Source organism: Lepisosteus platostomus, chromosome 24 (genome assembly GCF_059453375.1).
Source record: "Lepisosteus platostomus isolate fLepPlt1 chromosome 24, fLepPlt1.hap1, whole genome shotgun sequence".
In the NCBI taxonomy this organism is placed as follows: Eukaryota; Metazoa; Chordata; class Actinopteri; order Semionotiformes; family Lepisosteidae; genus Lepisosteus; species Lepisosteus platostomus.
The window spans coordinates 13551191-13565214 of record NC_142634.1 but is presented as its reverse complement, the minus strand read 5'-3'; the positions used below and the strand labels follow the sequence as shown (position 1 = coordinate 13565214).

The 14024-nt window shown below is 36.9% G+C and overlaps 1 protein-coding gene across 4 annotated transcripts in view; it reads right to left on the bottom strand.

Moving 5' to 3' along the window:
• Positions 1–406: 406 nt before the first annotated feature.
• The window catches only part of ift81 (intraflagellar transport 81 homolog), a 30232-nt gene continuing 16614 nt past the window's right edge, over positions 407–14024 (bottom strand). For all 4 annotated transcript variants that reach the window (XM_088618501.1, XM_088618502.1, XM_088618500.1 and 1 more), the window contains exons 12-19: positions 10574–10723; positions 8327–8455; positions 6931–7020; positions 6359–6445; positions 4887–4958; positions 4705–4790; positions 3703–3748; positions 407–1255 (exon numbers count right to left, since the gene is read on the bottom strand). In XM_088618501.1, the coding sequence (XP_088474627.1) occupies positions 1073–1255; positions 3703–3748; positions 4705–4790; positions 4887–4958; positions 6359–6445; positions 6931–7020; positions 8327–8455; positions 10574–10723 (843 nt within the window). In that variant the 3' untranslated portion in view covers positions 407–1072. The remainder of the gene's footprint in view (positions 1256–3702; positions 3749–4704; positions 4791–4886; positions 4959–6358; positions 6446–6930; positions 7021–8326; positions 8456–10573; positions 10724–14024) is intronic.

Here is a 14024-nt window from a genome sequence, read left to right as displayed (position 1 = left end):
ATATTTTGTGCAATTGTAACATTTGGTTGGACAAGCAGAGTGAAATTAAAAATAAACACTTTGCAGTTAATTTAAACATTATCTGCACAAAGGACTTCTGCTGCCTGGTTAAATATTGCAGATTGCATACGCAGCCTAAAAAAAAGAAGACAGGATTTCCCCTTTGCTAGAGCAAATACGTCTTACCCAATGAATAATATATCAGAATAGAATAACTAGATCAGCTGAAAAAGATGTATGACATAAAAGGATAAGTTAGTGCAGGATATGTGATAATGCTTTTTACTCTTATCTGAATTCAATTCTAGTTGGCCAGTGGCAAGTGAAGGAAAACAACCATGTTCTCCTTGCCCTAACTACAGTACCAAAGCTGTGAAGACAGCACAGAGCAGACCAAAACAATTACTCATAAAAAGGTCATACTTTTATTTTGTTGTGTAATTTAAAACATGTTTATACACATTTACAAATGCAGAAGGGGGTCTCTCACAAAATTGTTTCTCTGAATTACACGCTGAACATGTTTGGTAAACAGGTAACTCTCTAGAATTCAGAATTCAATCCTCTACAATATGAACACCCTTAACTTTGCACTGTATCACAACTCAGGTAGACATTCATGAAGGGTAACTTTTGGGGAAAAGGCACTATGGTCTTTTCATTACTATAAAGCTCCATGGGACATTCTTTTTAGATTGAGTCAGCTTCACCCTTTAAGGATCTAGCTGGCACGGTCTTGGCTAAAACAACTCTATATTGGTCCAAAAAAAAAAAGAAAAGATGATTCACTGTTCCAGCTGTCTAAGTAAAAGGTAATGTTGACTATATGTGTAGTTATATCATTATGGATGAATCAAAAACATACTAGAACATTACAGAACAGTAAAATTGTTTACAGAACAGTAAAACCTGGGACTTAGCTGTGCAAAGGAAATGACTGCACTCCCACATTGGTAAGAGATCTGTTCTGGTTTTCACAGTGAGGGAAGAATGAATGAATGCCTACTGAAGGCCGGAGGCTGGCCGGAGTATCTGGTTCTAAGAAGGCAGGGAGCGAGATTAAGCAGAAGACTCAGAGGACCAGTCTGTCCTCACCTGCCTCCTGAATGACCTGCCCAATGGACGCCTGACTCTGTGCTCTCAGGAAGCACTGCCTCTTGCACTCCATCAGCTGCTCCAAGTCACGCCACATCTTCACCTGCTTCATGTTGGGCCCATGGCTCTCTCGCACGGCCCTCTGCTTCTCGCGCAACTTCTGTGGGCAGAACACAAGAAAACACCTTGCTGTTCTCTCGGTAAAGAAGTCATTTCAAAAGACCCTGTCTTATACTTGGACACCTCCAGAGTAAACAAGCGAAAACACAATACAATACACCCATGCTTTACTGGACTAAGGGTGAAAGGGGTGTCCAGTAGGCACAGTGGTTAGCATTGCTGCCTTGCAGTGCTGGGGCCCTGGGTTCAATCCCTGGAGTGCCGTTCACAAAATACTGTCACTGTCACTGTATTTAAAATTGGCTAGGGTAGGATAGGCTTCAGCTTTCCTGTGACACCGTATTCCATAAAGCGGTTAGAAAATCGATAGACAAATAATTCTGAAATCCATAAACTATATAAAATGGCCCTCTGTGACATGTGTTCTATTAATATATATATTTATAATCATTCTGGCTGAAAAGCAAGAGTTAAAATTTCTTTTCATCGATTTCCAAAAGCTGTGCATATGCTAGGAGTTTGTAGTCACAGTAGGTAAGTTTAAACAGTGTAATGAAAAAAACTGACAGAAACTGCTTTTTAGAGGACAACTCCCTAATGAAAACTGAAGGAAAGATCACAAAAGAGATGGGGAAAAGGGATAAGATTTCAAAACCTGTAACTATGCCATCTGTCTTCTCTCGTGACAGGAGGAAATCAGTAAATAATGACAGATGGAGGTGGCCAGCATCATGTGGAAAACACAGAGTGTATAGTTGGGAAGTGCCACCTGATGGGTTACTAACAGGCGTGGCTGGGTTTACTGTGGATCTGCCGGTCTGTCAATTTGATCTCACTCAGCTCCCAGCACACACAGCGATCTCTGCCTCCCGGGAGCTTGCAGGCCTGTCTTCCAACTGGTGCTGAACCTCCAGTATGAGGCTCTGCATCATAGCCACATAGCTTGTGGCAGCTACTCAAAGGTGGGCAGGTTAGAGGAGTCTGCCTCCTTTTCTTCATTCTGCCCCATGTGAGGATGTGGGGTCCATAGCCATAACTCAAAAATTGAAAAACACACAACTGTCTATTTCAAAATCTATTGGGGTTAGAAAATCTTATTTTTTTAAAAAAAGTCTGAAATCACTGAATATATGACATATATTCTTGTTCACAATAAGACATAAAAGGCCCCAGTGGAACCTTTGGTCACAAATTGTCAGCGATCATGACTATCTCTGATAATCTCCAGTGTTGAAAGAACACCTGTAGTGTACCACTGCTTATTGGACTATACATGCACATTGGCGATTGTAGTATCTTTTGTGCACTCTGTATCACCTAACAAGTAACAAGTAAAAGTAGCAATATATGCATGTACTGTATATATACCTATATATCTATAATTATATCTATTTTATTAGCAGCATCATATTTTCCAATACAAAACAAATGCAGAGCCAGTATAAAAGAAAGGACTACGGTTATCTGGTGCAGTGGATGAAACAAATGAAAAACGTCATAATCACTCTACCATCACACTGTTACATCTATACCAGTATTTCCAAAGGCTTGGTCACATGCAGCAAATTTGTTAATTAAATTAGCACTTCTTTTTCTTCACCAGACTCATTTTTCCTTACATTAACTGTCTGGTGTGAACTGGTAGGACTAAGCTTACTATTAATTATTCTCCCCACTTCTAAGAAACAGCAAATAACAATATTGTTAGTTTGTGCCCTCTCAGGTCATGTATGTGACAAGTGCCACCTAGTGACTATGAAAAAGGTGGGGCTCCAGAGGAAATCACTTGTCAGGGTCCTGTCCTTTTCCACCATAAAATCAATCAAGGTAACAGTATACTTGTAAAAACAGAAAACTATCCCTTTCAAATCCAATAGATTAACACATCACTAAAATATCATCGTCATTTCAATCATACTAAAAAATCATATTCAACCTGATGGTCATATTTTTTAGTGTCCCATGGAAATATATTGCTAATTCCATACCGTAGGTGGCAAAAGCAAATCAGAAAATTGACTAAGCACACCGGACAGATGTAATGAAACACAAACTGAAATGCTGAAGCGCAAAGGAGTAAGGGGCTTAAAGCTACAGTTGGTAGAGGTCAGATTATCCCACTGCAGAGATTAATTACTCTTGGAAAGTGATGAAAGGGTGCACAAATGCACAATTTACTGATATAGGTTGGCCACTTCATATACAACCTAAATCTAAAGGTTGGCACAGTGTGTCATGTCTATATTACAATTCCTTTTAGAAATGGTTTAGCAGGAATGTGCTTGTGCCCTGTGATAGGTCCATCTTTCCAAAGAGATCATGTTCTCAAAGGAAAAGTGAGAGCACAATGCTGGGCCGATCCGTTTTCAGGGGATTCGTTTCAGATGCCAACAACAGAGAGTTTCTCTCTCACACCAGGCTTGGCCTTCAGAGCCTCTTGAGCTGGCAGGTATGTTAGGTGAAGCCAGAGAGACGGCTTCCACTCACCTTGCCCAAGTTTTCTTGCTCAGTAATGTTCTTTGTATACAGCTCCCTGAAAAACAAAAGGTTCGGTCATTCCGTCCTTCGGATGAGACGTAAAACCGTGGTCCTGACTCTCTGTGGTCATTAAAAATCCCAGGGCGCTTCTCAAAAAGAGTAGGGGTGTAACCCCGATGTCCTGGCCAAATTTCCCATTGGCCCTTACCAATCATGGCCTCCTAATAATCCCCATCTCCTGCTCTCCTCCCCACTGATAGCTGATGTGTGGTGAGCGTTCTGGCGCACTATGGCTACCATCACATCATCCAGGTGGGGCTGCACATTGGTGGTGGTGGAGGGGATCCCCATTATCTGTAAAGCGCACTGAGTGGAGTGTCCAGAAAAACACTATATAAGTGTAAGCAATTAATGAATTAATTCTGATTTGTGATTTGAATGTTTTTGCGATTCATGTTTTTCATTACAATTGACAAATTCCACTATTAGGGAAACATAAGTCACATTTTGTATAATATATTTTAGAATACATGTTTCATTTTATGCATTTGTGAGTTTTTCCACTCTTTTGATCTTTCTGGAAAATAAACTAAAGGCTTTCATCTTATTAGATAGACTGCTAAATATAAATGGCCCTTCAAATAAAATGTTTATATAAAATGAATGATTATGTGTTGTGGAGGTTTGGTCTTTTTGCAATTGCATGTATGCAGTATATAACACATATTGTACACAAATGTCCAGCACTGCCAGCTGATTAATTAGAAATATTATTACCATCATAGTTAAGAGCCCTTATTCTGTTATAAACAATAAAAGTCAGGGAATGTAGCCATGTGAAAAAACTGTTTAGATAAAAAAATTTAAATGACTTAAAAATTGTCCCGGAAAATTATCTTGTCAAGAGGGCAGCTTATTAAACTAGCTGGTTCTTTTTCCACTGCTACTACCCAGCCATTTCGAGGTTAAAAGGTAAATGTCTTGTGAACAGCTGGCTCATGTGAACCATACCTCACAGCCTTTCTTCTTTCCTGGGGATCAGGAGAAACATATGCCTTCATCTCGTCTGCTGCTCTCTGCATTTGCATTTCAATGACCTTCAAAAGGAAAGAGAGGTAAAAAACTGAATATGGATACTATTCAGATCACAGGTGTCTAAAAGAGTTCAGCACTGTCTCTCCCTACTATCCTACCTCTCTCATGCAGTTGATGTAGTGGTATCTGCTTTCCTCTTGAGCATTTTCTTCTCTGAGTCCTCGTACCTCCTGTAAAAAGTACAGGGATAAGAGGCTTCAAAATTGAAAAATGACCAGACTGAAGAAAGAACCAAACCTAACACACACTGTATGGCAATGTGCAAAATTATTAGATGTATACGCTGGTTGGAAGTGTTTAGGGTTGATACCTTCTCAGAATTTCTTCTTCTGGTACAGTTTCTTCCAAGATGTGACACATGATTAACTACTATAGTAATCACATATGACAACTGATCAGCAAACATCTGGAATCCCACAATAAAATGGGCATTTCATTGTTTTTAACTATTTGTTCCTTTATATTTAAAATGATAGTAATTCTATTTGTGGCATATTCAAAAAGTTGATAAGATAAGGCAATCATAATCTGCACGTTCTGCCAGTTCTACAGAATTTTCTGTTACACTAGTTTGATATGGCAGGCACAATGAATTAAAAACTGTAGAAGAAAATGGAAATTTCATAAAATTGTAAACCACTGTATAATTTAATTTAAAAATCAAGAAATGAAATAATAATCAGACAATGTAAAAACAAAACACTATTCCTTTAAGAAAACTGGAATCTGTCACTGATCTTATTTTGCCACCACACACAAGCTGAAGATTCCAGCCACTCTTATAAAAGTCAGCATTAGTAGTCTGCAATAAATCCTGGACATTTTATCTGCTGAAAAAAATGGATCATTCTCCATTTAACTCTGCTTGAAGAACCTTGCAGAATAAATGTGATTTAAAGTTGAGTGCAGACTTCTTTCGGCTAAGAACGCAAACTGCTTTGATCTTTGACATTAACTTGTTGTTTTAATTCGTTATATCTGAGCACAAGAGCTCCTTCACAATAACAGCATGTGCTTCTGTTCACACTCAAGCTGACAATCAGTAAAAAAAAAACAAAGTAAAAATTGCTACTAATCTAAGCAAACAACCAACAACAATGCAGACAGACTATAAAAGCAGTGTCAATATTGAACTGTTTTAGAGAAAAAAAAATTTTCTTGTTTTTTTTCACTCCAAAAAAACATCAATCTGCCTTTACGACTACTAAAAATGCTTTACTTAAATTTGGTGTCCACCTCATTGATCCGAATTTACAAACAAGGAAATTTTATCTCTGCATAGTAACGTAACATTTTGTTTCAGTAGGAACTGTACTGAGTTTTTGCTGTTATTAAAAATGTGCACATCTAAAAGTAAGAAATTTAATTGTACATCAAAATCAATAAGAAAAGGCTTGGTCAATGAACTGAATATAATAGGGACAGATTTATTTAAAGTAGTAAAATGAACTTGTTTGCTTCTATTTTTAGTTAAGTGTTGAATAAATATCAGCAAAATAAGGAATTGTATTTATTAATTTTAATACAGAGAATCTCTTGTGTATGCATTCTAATGTAAATTAATCCATACCTGCTCAAGTTTGGATCGATTACTCTCCAGACCAGCTGCACAGCTGTCATACTGAGCTTTTTTTTCTTCGTACTCCTGAGTTAGTTCCTATTGTGAAAAGGTTACAGGGTCATGTAAGTGAAACTACAACAGAAATCAGAATCCTTGTCAGTCACAGTGGCAAAACTTGGTGGCTAGCATGCACTTAGGAGCTATAATTTATGAATTCATGAAAGGGCAGAGGAATAGCAACACATGTGGATAACTATGAGATACGCTGATGAGACTTATGGCTGATCCCTGACAGTGTAGAATTACATCTTTACTTACAGCAATCTAACTTGGCACATGATAAATAGAGTATTAATAGCAGGAGAACACTGGGTTTATTGCTATATTTTTATATATTAGATTGCACAGTCTAGTTTCAAATGTGGTATGTTTTTCAAGGGAAGACATAGTATGAATCTCAGAATACTTCCAAAAACGTCACTCAAAAATCTTGAGTGCAACAGCTGGCAAAACTGCTTGATCAGTATACACTAAAGGTGTATTAGGTAGACTTAGACAGATTGTGCATTCCCAAAACCCACCTGACATTTCTGTCTCAATGGTCTCAACTCCTTTATAACAGGAGCGAGGCCAGATTTTTTTTCTGCAATCACGGAATTCAATTTCCTAACCTGAAAAAGACAGAAACAGGAAAGTCAAGCTAGCAGGAGAATTTTGATAGAAAACAAGAGTGTGTATCTTGCTAAGAGAAAAGAAAACACAACCCTGTTATATCCAGCAGTTATCACACCTGATTTCTTTATAAAGAGCCTGTCATGAACATTACACAGGGAACTGTAAATGAAGTGATCATGTGAAACATATAATGCAAAAAATTATACATTTAACAATTCCATTTCCTACACCTAATATCTTTGATTGAAATTAGATTGAAAGATCTTGCACTTTTGTGGATACAATAGCTTGTTAAATCATCAATGTTTTCTTTCAACCAAATCCTTTGTTGTTATAAACTCAAGTTTCAATACATACAATTACATTTCTGAACTCACTGAAGTTCAAAGCGTCAAATGTACGGTATATTTTTAAATGTTGAAAATGTATTCCTATAACTCCTGAAATAAATCCATCATCTTAATACTAAAATAAAAAAACAGATCATCACGCCTTCTTGGCCTTTTGTCTTTCTTACACAATATGATAGACAGAGAACTGTGACAAAGTAATTTGAAGCCTTTATGGTCATGCCAAACCTAAGGTCACTTAATGTCTTCTGCGTGGCAACTGCCTGGAATAACAGAATCCATCACTGAAAGTTTCATGTTGCCAAGTGTGGAGCCTGCCAATCTGAAAAAAGTCTGAGCTCCAAACCAGAGGTAATGTTTAAAGACTAACTGTCTGCAATAGGTTTATTGTATGCTTTAAAACTGGGACAGATAACTTATTTTCAAATCACAGCACAATTGATTGATTGATTCAAAAACAGAATTAAAAATGCAGATTTAATACTCTTTCTCATAATGGTAAGCTGAATAACTTTCCAGACAATCCCCAACCTTACAATGAGGATATATAAGGAATAACCCATGATGGGATACATGGTTACCGTGAAAAACAAAATGTAGTGGTGAGACAGGGCTGACATTCTTAATTGAAAGTTGTATTTTACAAGCTGTTGGCAAGAACTGTCTGGGTTTTGTTTGATAAAAAAGGAAAACAGTTTTGGATGGAATTTTAGATTGTTGTGACATGCAGTGATTCACAACGTCTTAAGTGGTCCGTTAGATTACAAGCTGCACATAAGGGATATGTTCCCGTCACTGATACAGACAGTCCTTAAGGTAATAAACTGTCAAAAGACAATGTTTAAATAATGCACAAGTCGGTTTCTTCGACAGGAAACAGCTCAGCAGTCTTTTTGCCTGCAGCCAAAGAGGATGAGGGTATAGATTATTGATGCGAAATGTACTGAATCACCATTTCAGACATGTCGTCCAGTGTACGTCCTTTCACGTCGTCCAGCTCGCTCTTGATTGCCGACACTCTTTCCAGCTCCTCCTGGGTATCACTGTACCCAGAAATGCCCCTCTTAGCTTCAATGGATTGCTGAAAACATAAAGGGGGAAGCAACATTCAGGCAGTGGAGTTTTCGACATTTCCTTGCCTGTATTACTGTATTACCTACAAATAATTGTAATGTCTCAAAATAAGAATTACTATCTTTATATTCTTTTAATGTTTTTGGGATTATTTGTGTTTTCCACTCCATTTTTAACTCATGTTCATAATGCTTCCAAAGGGCATTAGCCATAGTGGAAGCTGTCATTAAAACACAGTCACAAGCAGACATCAATTTCAAAGAAAGCTCAGAGGTGCTGGGACCCACTTGTTTTGTCTATCATTGATGCATATCAAGAAAAAAAATTTTTTTTGGCTAAAGGGAAATCTTTTTTATTACAGGTCATTAATCACTCTCAGTTCCTGGACACTTCTATATGGTAATGAGAAACTTTCAATAGGTAAAATGTTATTTAATGTACTGCAGAACATCATTTAAAAAAAGTCATATCACATCAGTATTGGCATTGCGGTACACACAGTAAATGTGATTAAAAAAGACCTTCAGAATTTGAAAACAGCAGATCAGAGTTGTATTTTAATTTGCATGCAAGTAACATTCCTAACATATGGCTTCTGAAATAGATGGCTTTCAAAACAACCTTGCTTTTTTACAGTGCTACACTGCGCACAAGTAAACAGGGGCTGGTTTATGTTCTAACAGTCGTGTTGAAGACTATCAAATCCAGTTCAAGGGTTATGTCTTCACAAACCATTTTAGCAGAGTACCACACTTCAAAGTGCAAAAACACTTTGTACTTTCAATTTCCCCTCCAGAGCTGTGCCAGCTTAGCTGAGAACAATGGTATCACTACCAGGCTCATGACTGGCAGGTAACAACAGGTTATGCTCTATGATTTAAAAGAACATAAGCTGATAAAAGTTTTTAAAAAGTATGTATCATCAATTAAGATAGTAAACCAAACACTATGGCTAACCCGGCTGGTTCCATATTGTATCAATTTGTCCTTTCCTACAACAGTTTTCATTCAGCTGCCAACACTGATTCATTGCCCTGCATTCCACTGACAGACACTGCTACGTGGTCTGGTTATCCTCAATGAGAATGAATGAATGTTTAATCATGTGCTGATATTGCTACTTGGTACCAAGACTAGTACCAGATATTTAAAGTGCCATGCAACCAATATTGATGCTTGTCTTGTTATTTAACTCCCAAATGTTAAATGTTTTCCTGTAAACTTTTCCTGTAATTCTTTGTATTTGAACCAACTCTAGTTCTAAGCAAAGATTCTAACTCTGGAATATCATCTATAGTTGTAATAACATATAAAGTAGGTGAGTTATGGTCTAACTGAGTTATTTAATTGCTCTATAGTTCCATATCTCCATGTATATGTAGTTACATCAATTAACAAGAAAAAAGAGATAAAGTGAAAATGTTTTAAATGTTTAAAAAAATGAAGGCTTATTCCCATACTCATTGAAAGTCATTTTCCTATCAAAAGTCAAAATGTAAATGGTACGTATTCTTCAATGATGTGAGAGATTCTTTTATGAACTTGATCATCTGCATTTTGTACCCAAAATAAAATAAAATAAGAATAAGAATAAGAATAAGAATAAGAATAAGAATAAGAATAAGAATAAGAATAAGAATAACTGTTTCAAACGTGAAGGAATTTTTCAGCCTTATAAACAATGTTATTCTTGATGACTAAGTTTAGTCCTGTGGTCTGATAATAAGATACAATCTGCTCCACTCCAGTGTTACAGCAGGTTGTGCATCAAACCACTGGGAACTAACTAATATCAGAGTGACAGCCAAACATGAGTGACAAAGAGCGGCAAAAAACCGAGCTCCGGCAGTGAACAAGAGTTGGTTTACAACGTGCCGAACAAAAAAGAATGAAAAGATACATTGCCTGATCACAAAGCCATGCAACTGTCAAACGTTAGGCAGATGCAAGCAGCGCAAATAGAACAGCTCAGCCCTTTCTGCGTCAGCCCTGCTATCACCAGGGTGGGAGGCTGCATGGATAAGGGGCATGAAATCATTTCTAGGAAGGTTATGTCACTTCGCTGTAAGTGCAATCTGTATTTTGGAGCCTGCACGTGTCCTGATGAGGAAGGGTTTCAGGTTACCAGTTGCTGGTGAACAGCTTCATGCCGCTGTTTCAGAATCTCCTCTGTTCTCTGCAAAACTCCATACTCCGCCCTCATGTCAGCGATCTCCTGACGTTTCTTCTTAAACACTGTGCCCTTGCTACGGAGCTTACTGACGTATCTCTTGAACTGCAAAGAAGAGGAAACAAAAAAGGCAAATCATGTGATAAAATCCATCAAATGCATCATAAATTAATCTCCAAAAGGAGCTATGCAGTGTGGTTTTCTCATGATCTCATTTAGCATCTTGTACCGACATCTAACATGGTTTCACAAGGGAACTCCTATATTAAATTCTAATTTCTTATTATTTACCAAGAATACCACAAGTTCTACATACACTTTATTTACCATCTTGCTGTAACAGAAAAACAATTCAATTAAGAATACAAAAATAAAAAGACAAGGACTACTGACAAACAGATTGTGGGAGAGATAAGACTGATATTTCTGATTGAATTTTTCAAGAACCACTTACTATTATTTTGTAAAAGCTCTCTGTAGGGAGTGCAGATTATTGTCTCTAAAAGAATTTGCTCTTTTTAACAGGCAGGGAAATATGATTCTACAGTATATGTACATTGCAGTTGTTGTGCTTTGCTTTACAAGTTCTCTCTATGAATCCATTATATTTCCTATTATTTTTTATCAAGCACAAGTAATGTTGCAGTAAAAATCACATTTTGATGGCTTTGTTAAGCACAAACGGTAACGCTGCTGCAGCTGACCACCACAATTCCCACTGAGCAAAGAAAGACTTTCCTGTACGCAGCCATCAGCTGTGCAGAAAGGTTTATTAGAAGACACATTCCAAATGCTATGTAGATATAAGAAGAGATACCAGACATTTTTGGACATCCAGGCCCCAGACCCTTGTCAAGCAATTGGTGGTATCGCAACAGGTTTTGTTGAAGTATTTTACTGTAGCTTTGTGCTGCAAGATAAGTGAGATGCATACCAAGAACAAATGTGCACGACTGATGAAGTTGCAAAGGTTAAGATTCCCCCAGGACGCCTGCACAACCTATCACAGAAATTCAAGCCATGGGCAAGCTGCCACAGATAAGCCTACATCTTCATATGTCAACGTCAATAGTAACTGCCCATAGGACTTTTTTTCTTTTCAGTCTCAGTACTAGGGGGATCTTTAAGTATGGCCAAAAGCTATAAATGTTTCAGGTACCAGAGAACAGATCTAGAAATCACAGTATGTGCTCTATGCCACTTGGACCATGTGAAGCCTGTGTGTGTGAGTTTATAGTTGATGTATTTTAAGAAATCAAGGGCACACAAGGTTGAGGGAATTAGCAGTACAGTAATAAAGCATAGTGCTCTCTTGTCACACATGTCCGCCAATGACTCTCACCGAATTAGCCAATGCATTTTTTAATCATTTAAATCATTTACAACCATACATATTTATCGAGCTTTATATTATTGCTCTAAATTGAACCGGTCTACCATAAGTGTTAATTTCTCTCTCAAAATAAAAATAAAAAAGGAATAATCAGAAGATTCACTTAGTAAACTGCTTGAACAAGATATTGACAGCTTGTTTTAACAATCTAAATAACAATATTACAAAACATCATTTGGTAATCATTGGGTGGTCCTAATGCATCACAATAATGCCACACAAAGGCTTAAAAACACTATCACATTTGAAAGAGCTCAGAAATTAAAGGAGCTAAAGAGTGAAAAAACAGAGTTTTCTACTTCTTTTGACATTATGGTTACCTCTTCAGGAAGCCCAGTCTGAAGTCAGATTTCATCTATAGTGAAAATGTTAGCTAGTATTCTTCAAATACGGTATATCCTTCCGTATATGTATAAAATCAGCTCAATGTCATTAAGGCATTATGTTTTCTAGTCCAGATTAAAATATAAATGATATGAATGAAGCCTAATGTCACTAATAATGGCTCTGAACTACTGTACTGTCCCTGCAATGTCATTTACAAGACTGATACTGTGCTACCCCTTATAAGTGCAAAAGTATCTAAAAATATCAAACGGGACACAATCTGGAGTTCATTACAGCAGAACAAAAGCTCAGGAATTTTAACTGAAGATGACCAAGTGTGACACTGTACATTACACAGATCAAGTGAGCACTTGCTACGTGACACATGCTGCTCATCATTGACAAAATGGAAAATACTTCTGATAAGCCAATGACAGCTCAGCTACAGCAACAGCACACACTGCACTGTAGGTCCTCAATGCACAAATATTCTGATTTTTTAAAATAAGATGAAAGCATGGGACATTTTTCCACTGTTCTTACTCTTTTAATGAGGCCGTGTGTTAGAAGACAAATTTGTGACCAAATATGGACAATCCCTATCTGTGTTGCAAGTAGCTCAGGTTTAAACATCTTGTCCTGTCAAGTGCAACACACTGTGAGGTTTCAGTTATCCATCACTTGGCTGTATCTTTCTAAGTTTGGATGGGGTTTGTACAGAGGGTCTCTTATCCAGACAGACTGATAAAATCTTCCGAAGAAAAGGCGCAAAGCAGAGAATGTACTATTTCGGACTTTTAGTTCTTGTGCCTTTCCGTTCAGCTTTGCAGAGAAATGTGTACGGAGCATTTGCTTATAAAAAACACACACAGAACAACAAAAGACAGTTCCTAAATCTGTAGCACCATTAATATAGATTTCTTTGCGATCACATATCAGGCCAGTGCATTCTAAATAAAAGTAAGACTTGCATGTAAAGGACAATTTCATTTATTTGATATAATGAACATTATAAAAAAGTCATCATAGCAATAATGCTCATAGCTACAATATCATTAACTCCATACTTTAATTAATAGAATCTTAGAAGGGAGGCATAAAGGTTTGCTTTTGCTTTTCCTGAAGATTTTCTAAACATATATATTTATTGATGGCAATAAAACGTATAAAACATAATGTAAAATGCCAATTTATTTATTTAATATTTTTACTGTTTGACTGCAAAGTTTTATGACTTTTTTACCACTTAATTTACTGGTTTCCATGATCCTGATTTGCAGCTTACTGTCCAAGGATCTGAAGTGTATTTACCCCAAAACAATATGAGTTAAAAAAACATAAAATTAACAATTAGGGAAATAGACAATTAGGCTTTATGAGTAAAATGTTGATGTAAATCCAAGAGGAAAATTAAAAGCTTAATATTTTCAGGTAAAGAGTATATCTGCGGGTGTGCATTGGAGTATATATCTTCTTTAGAAAACATTTCAGTTCCTGAAAATACATAGTCAGAAGTCAAATCATGTGTTAAGAAAAAAGCAATGCAACATTGTGAATGATACACATCAGATAAAGGGTTGTCTTTGTGTTCTAATTATAACCCTGCATGGGAATGCAGCAAAGTTGGAGAAAGGGGATAAATCCTGTGGTCCTGTCTGCTTAATGAAGTATATAAATAGCAACCAT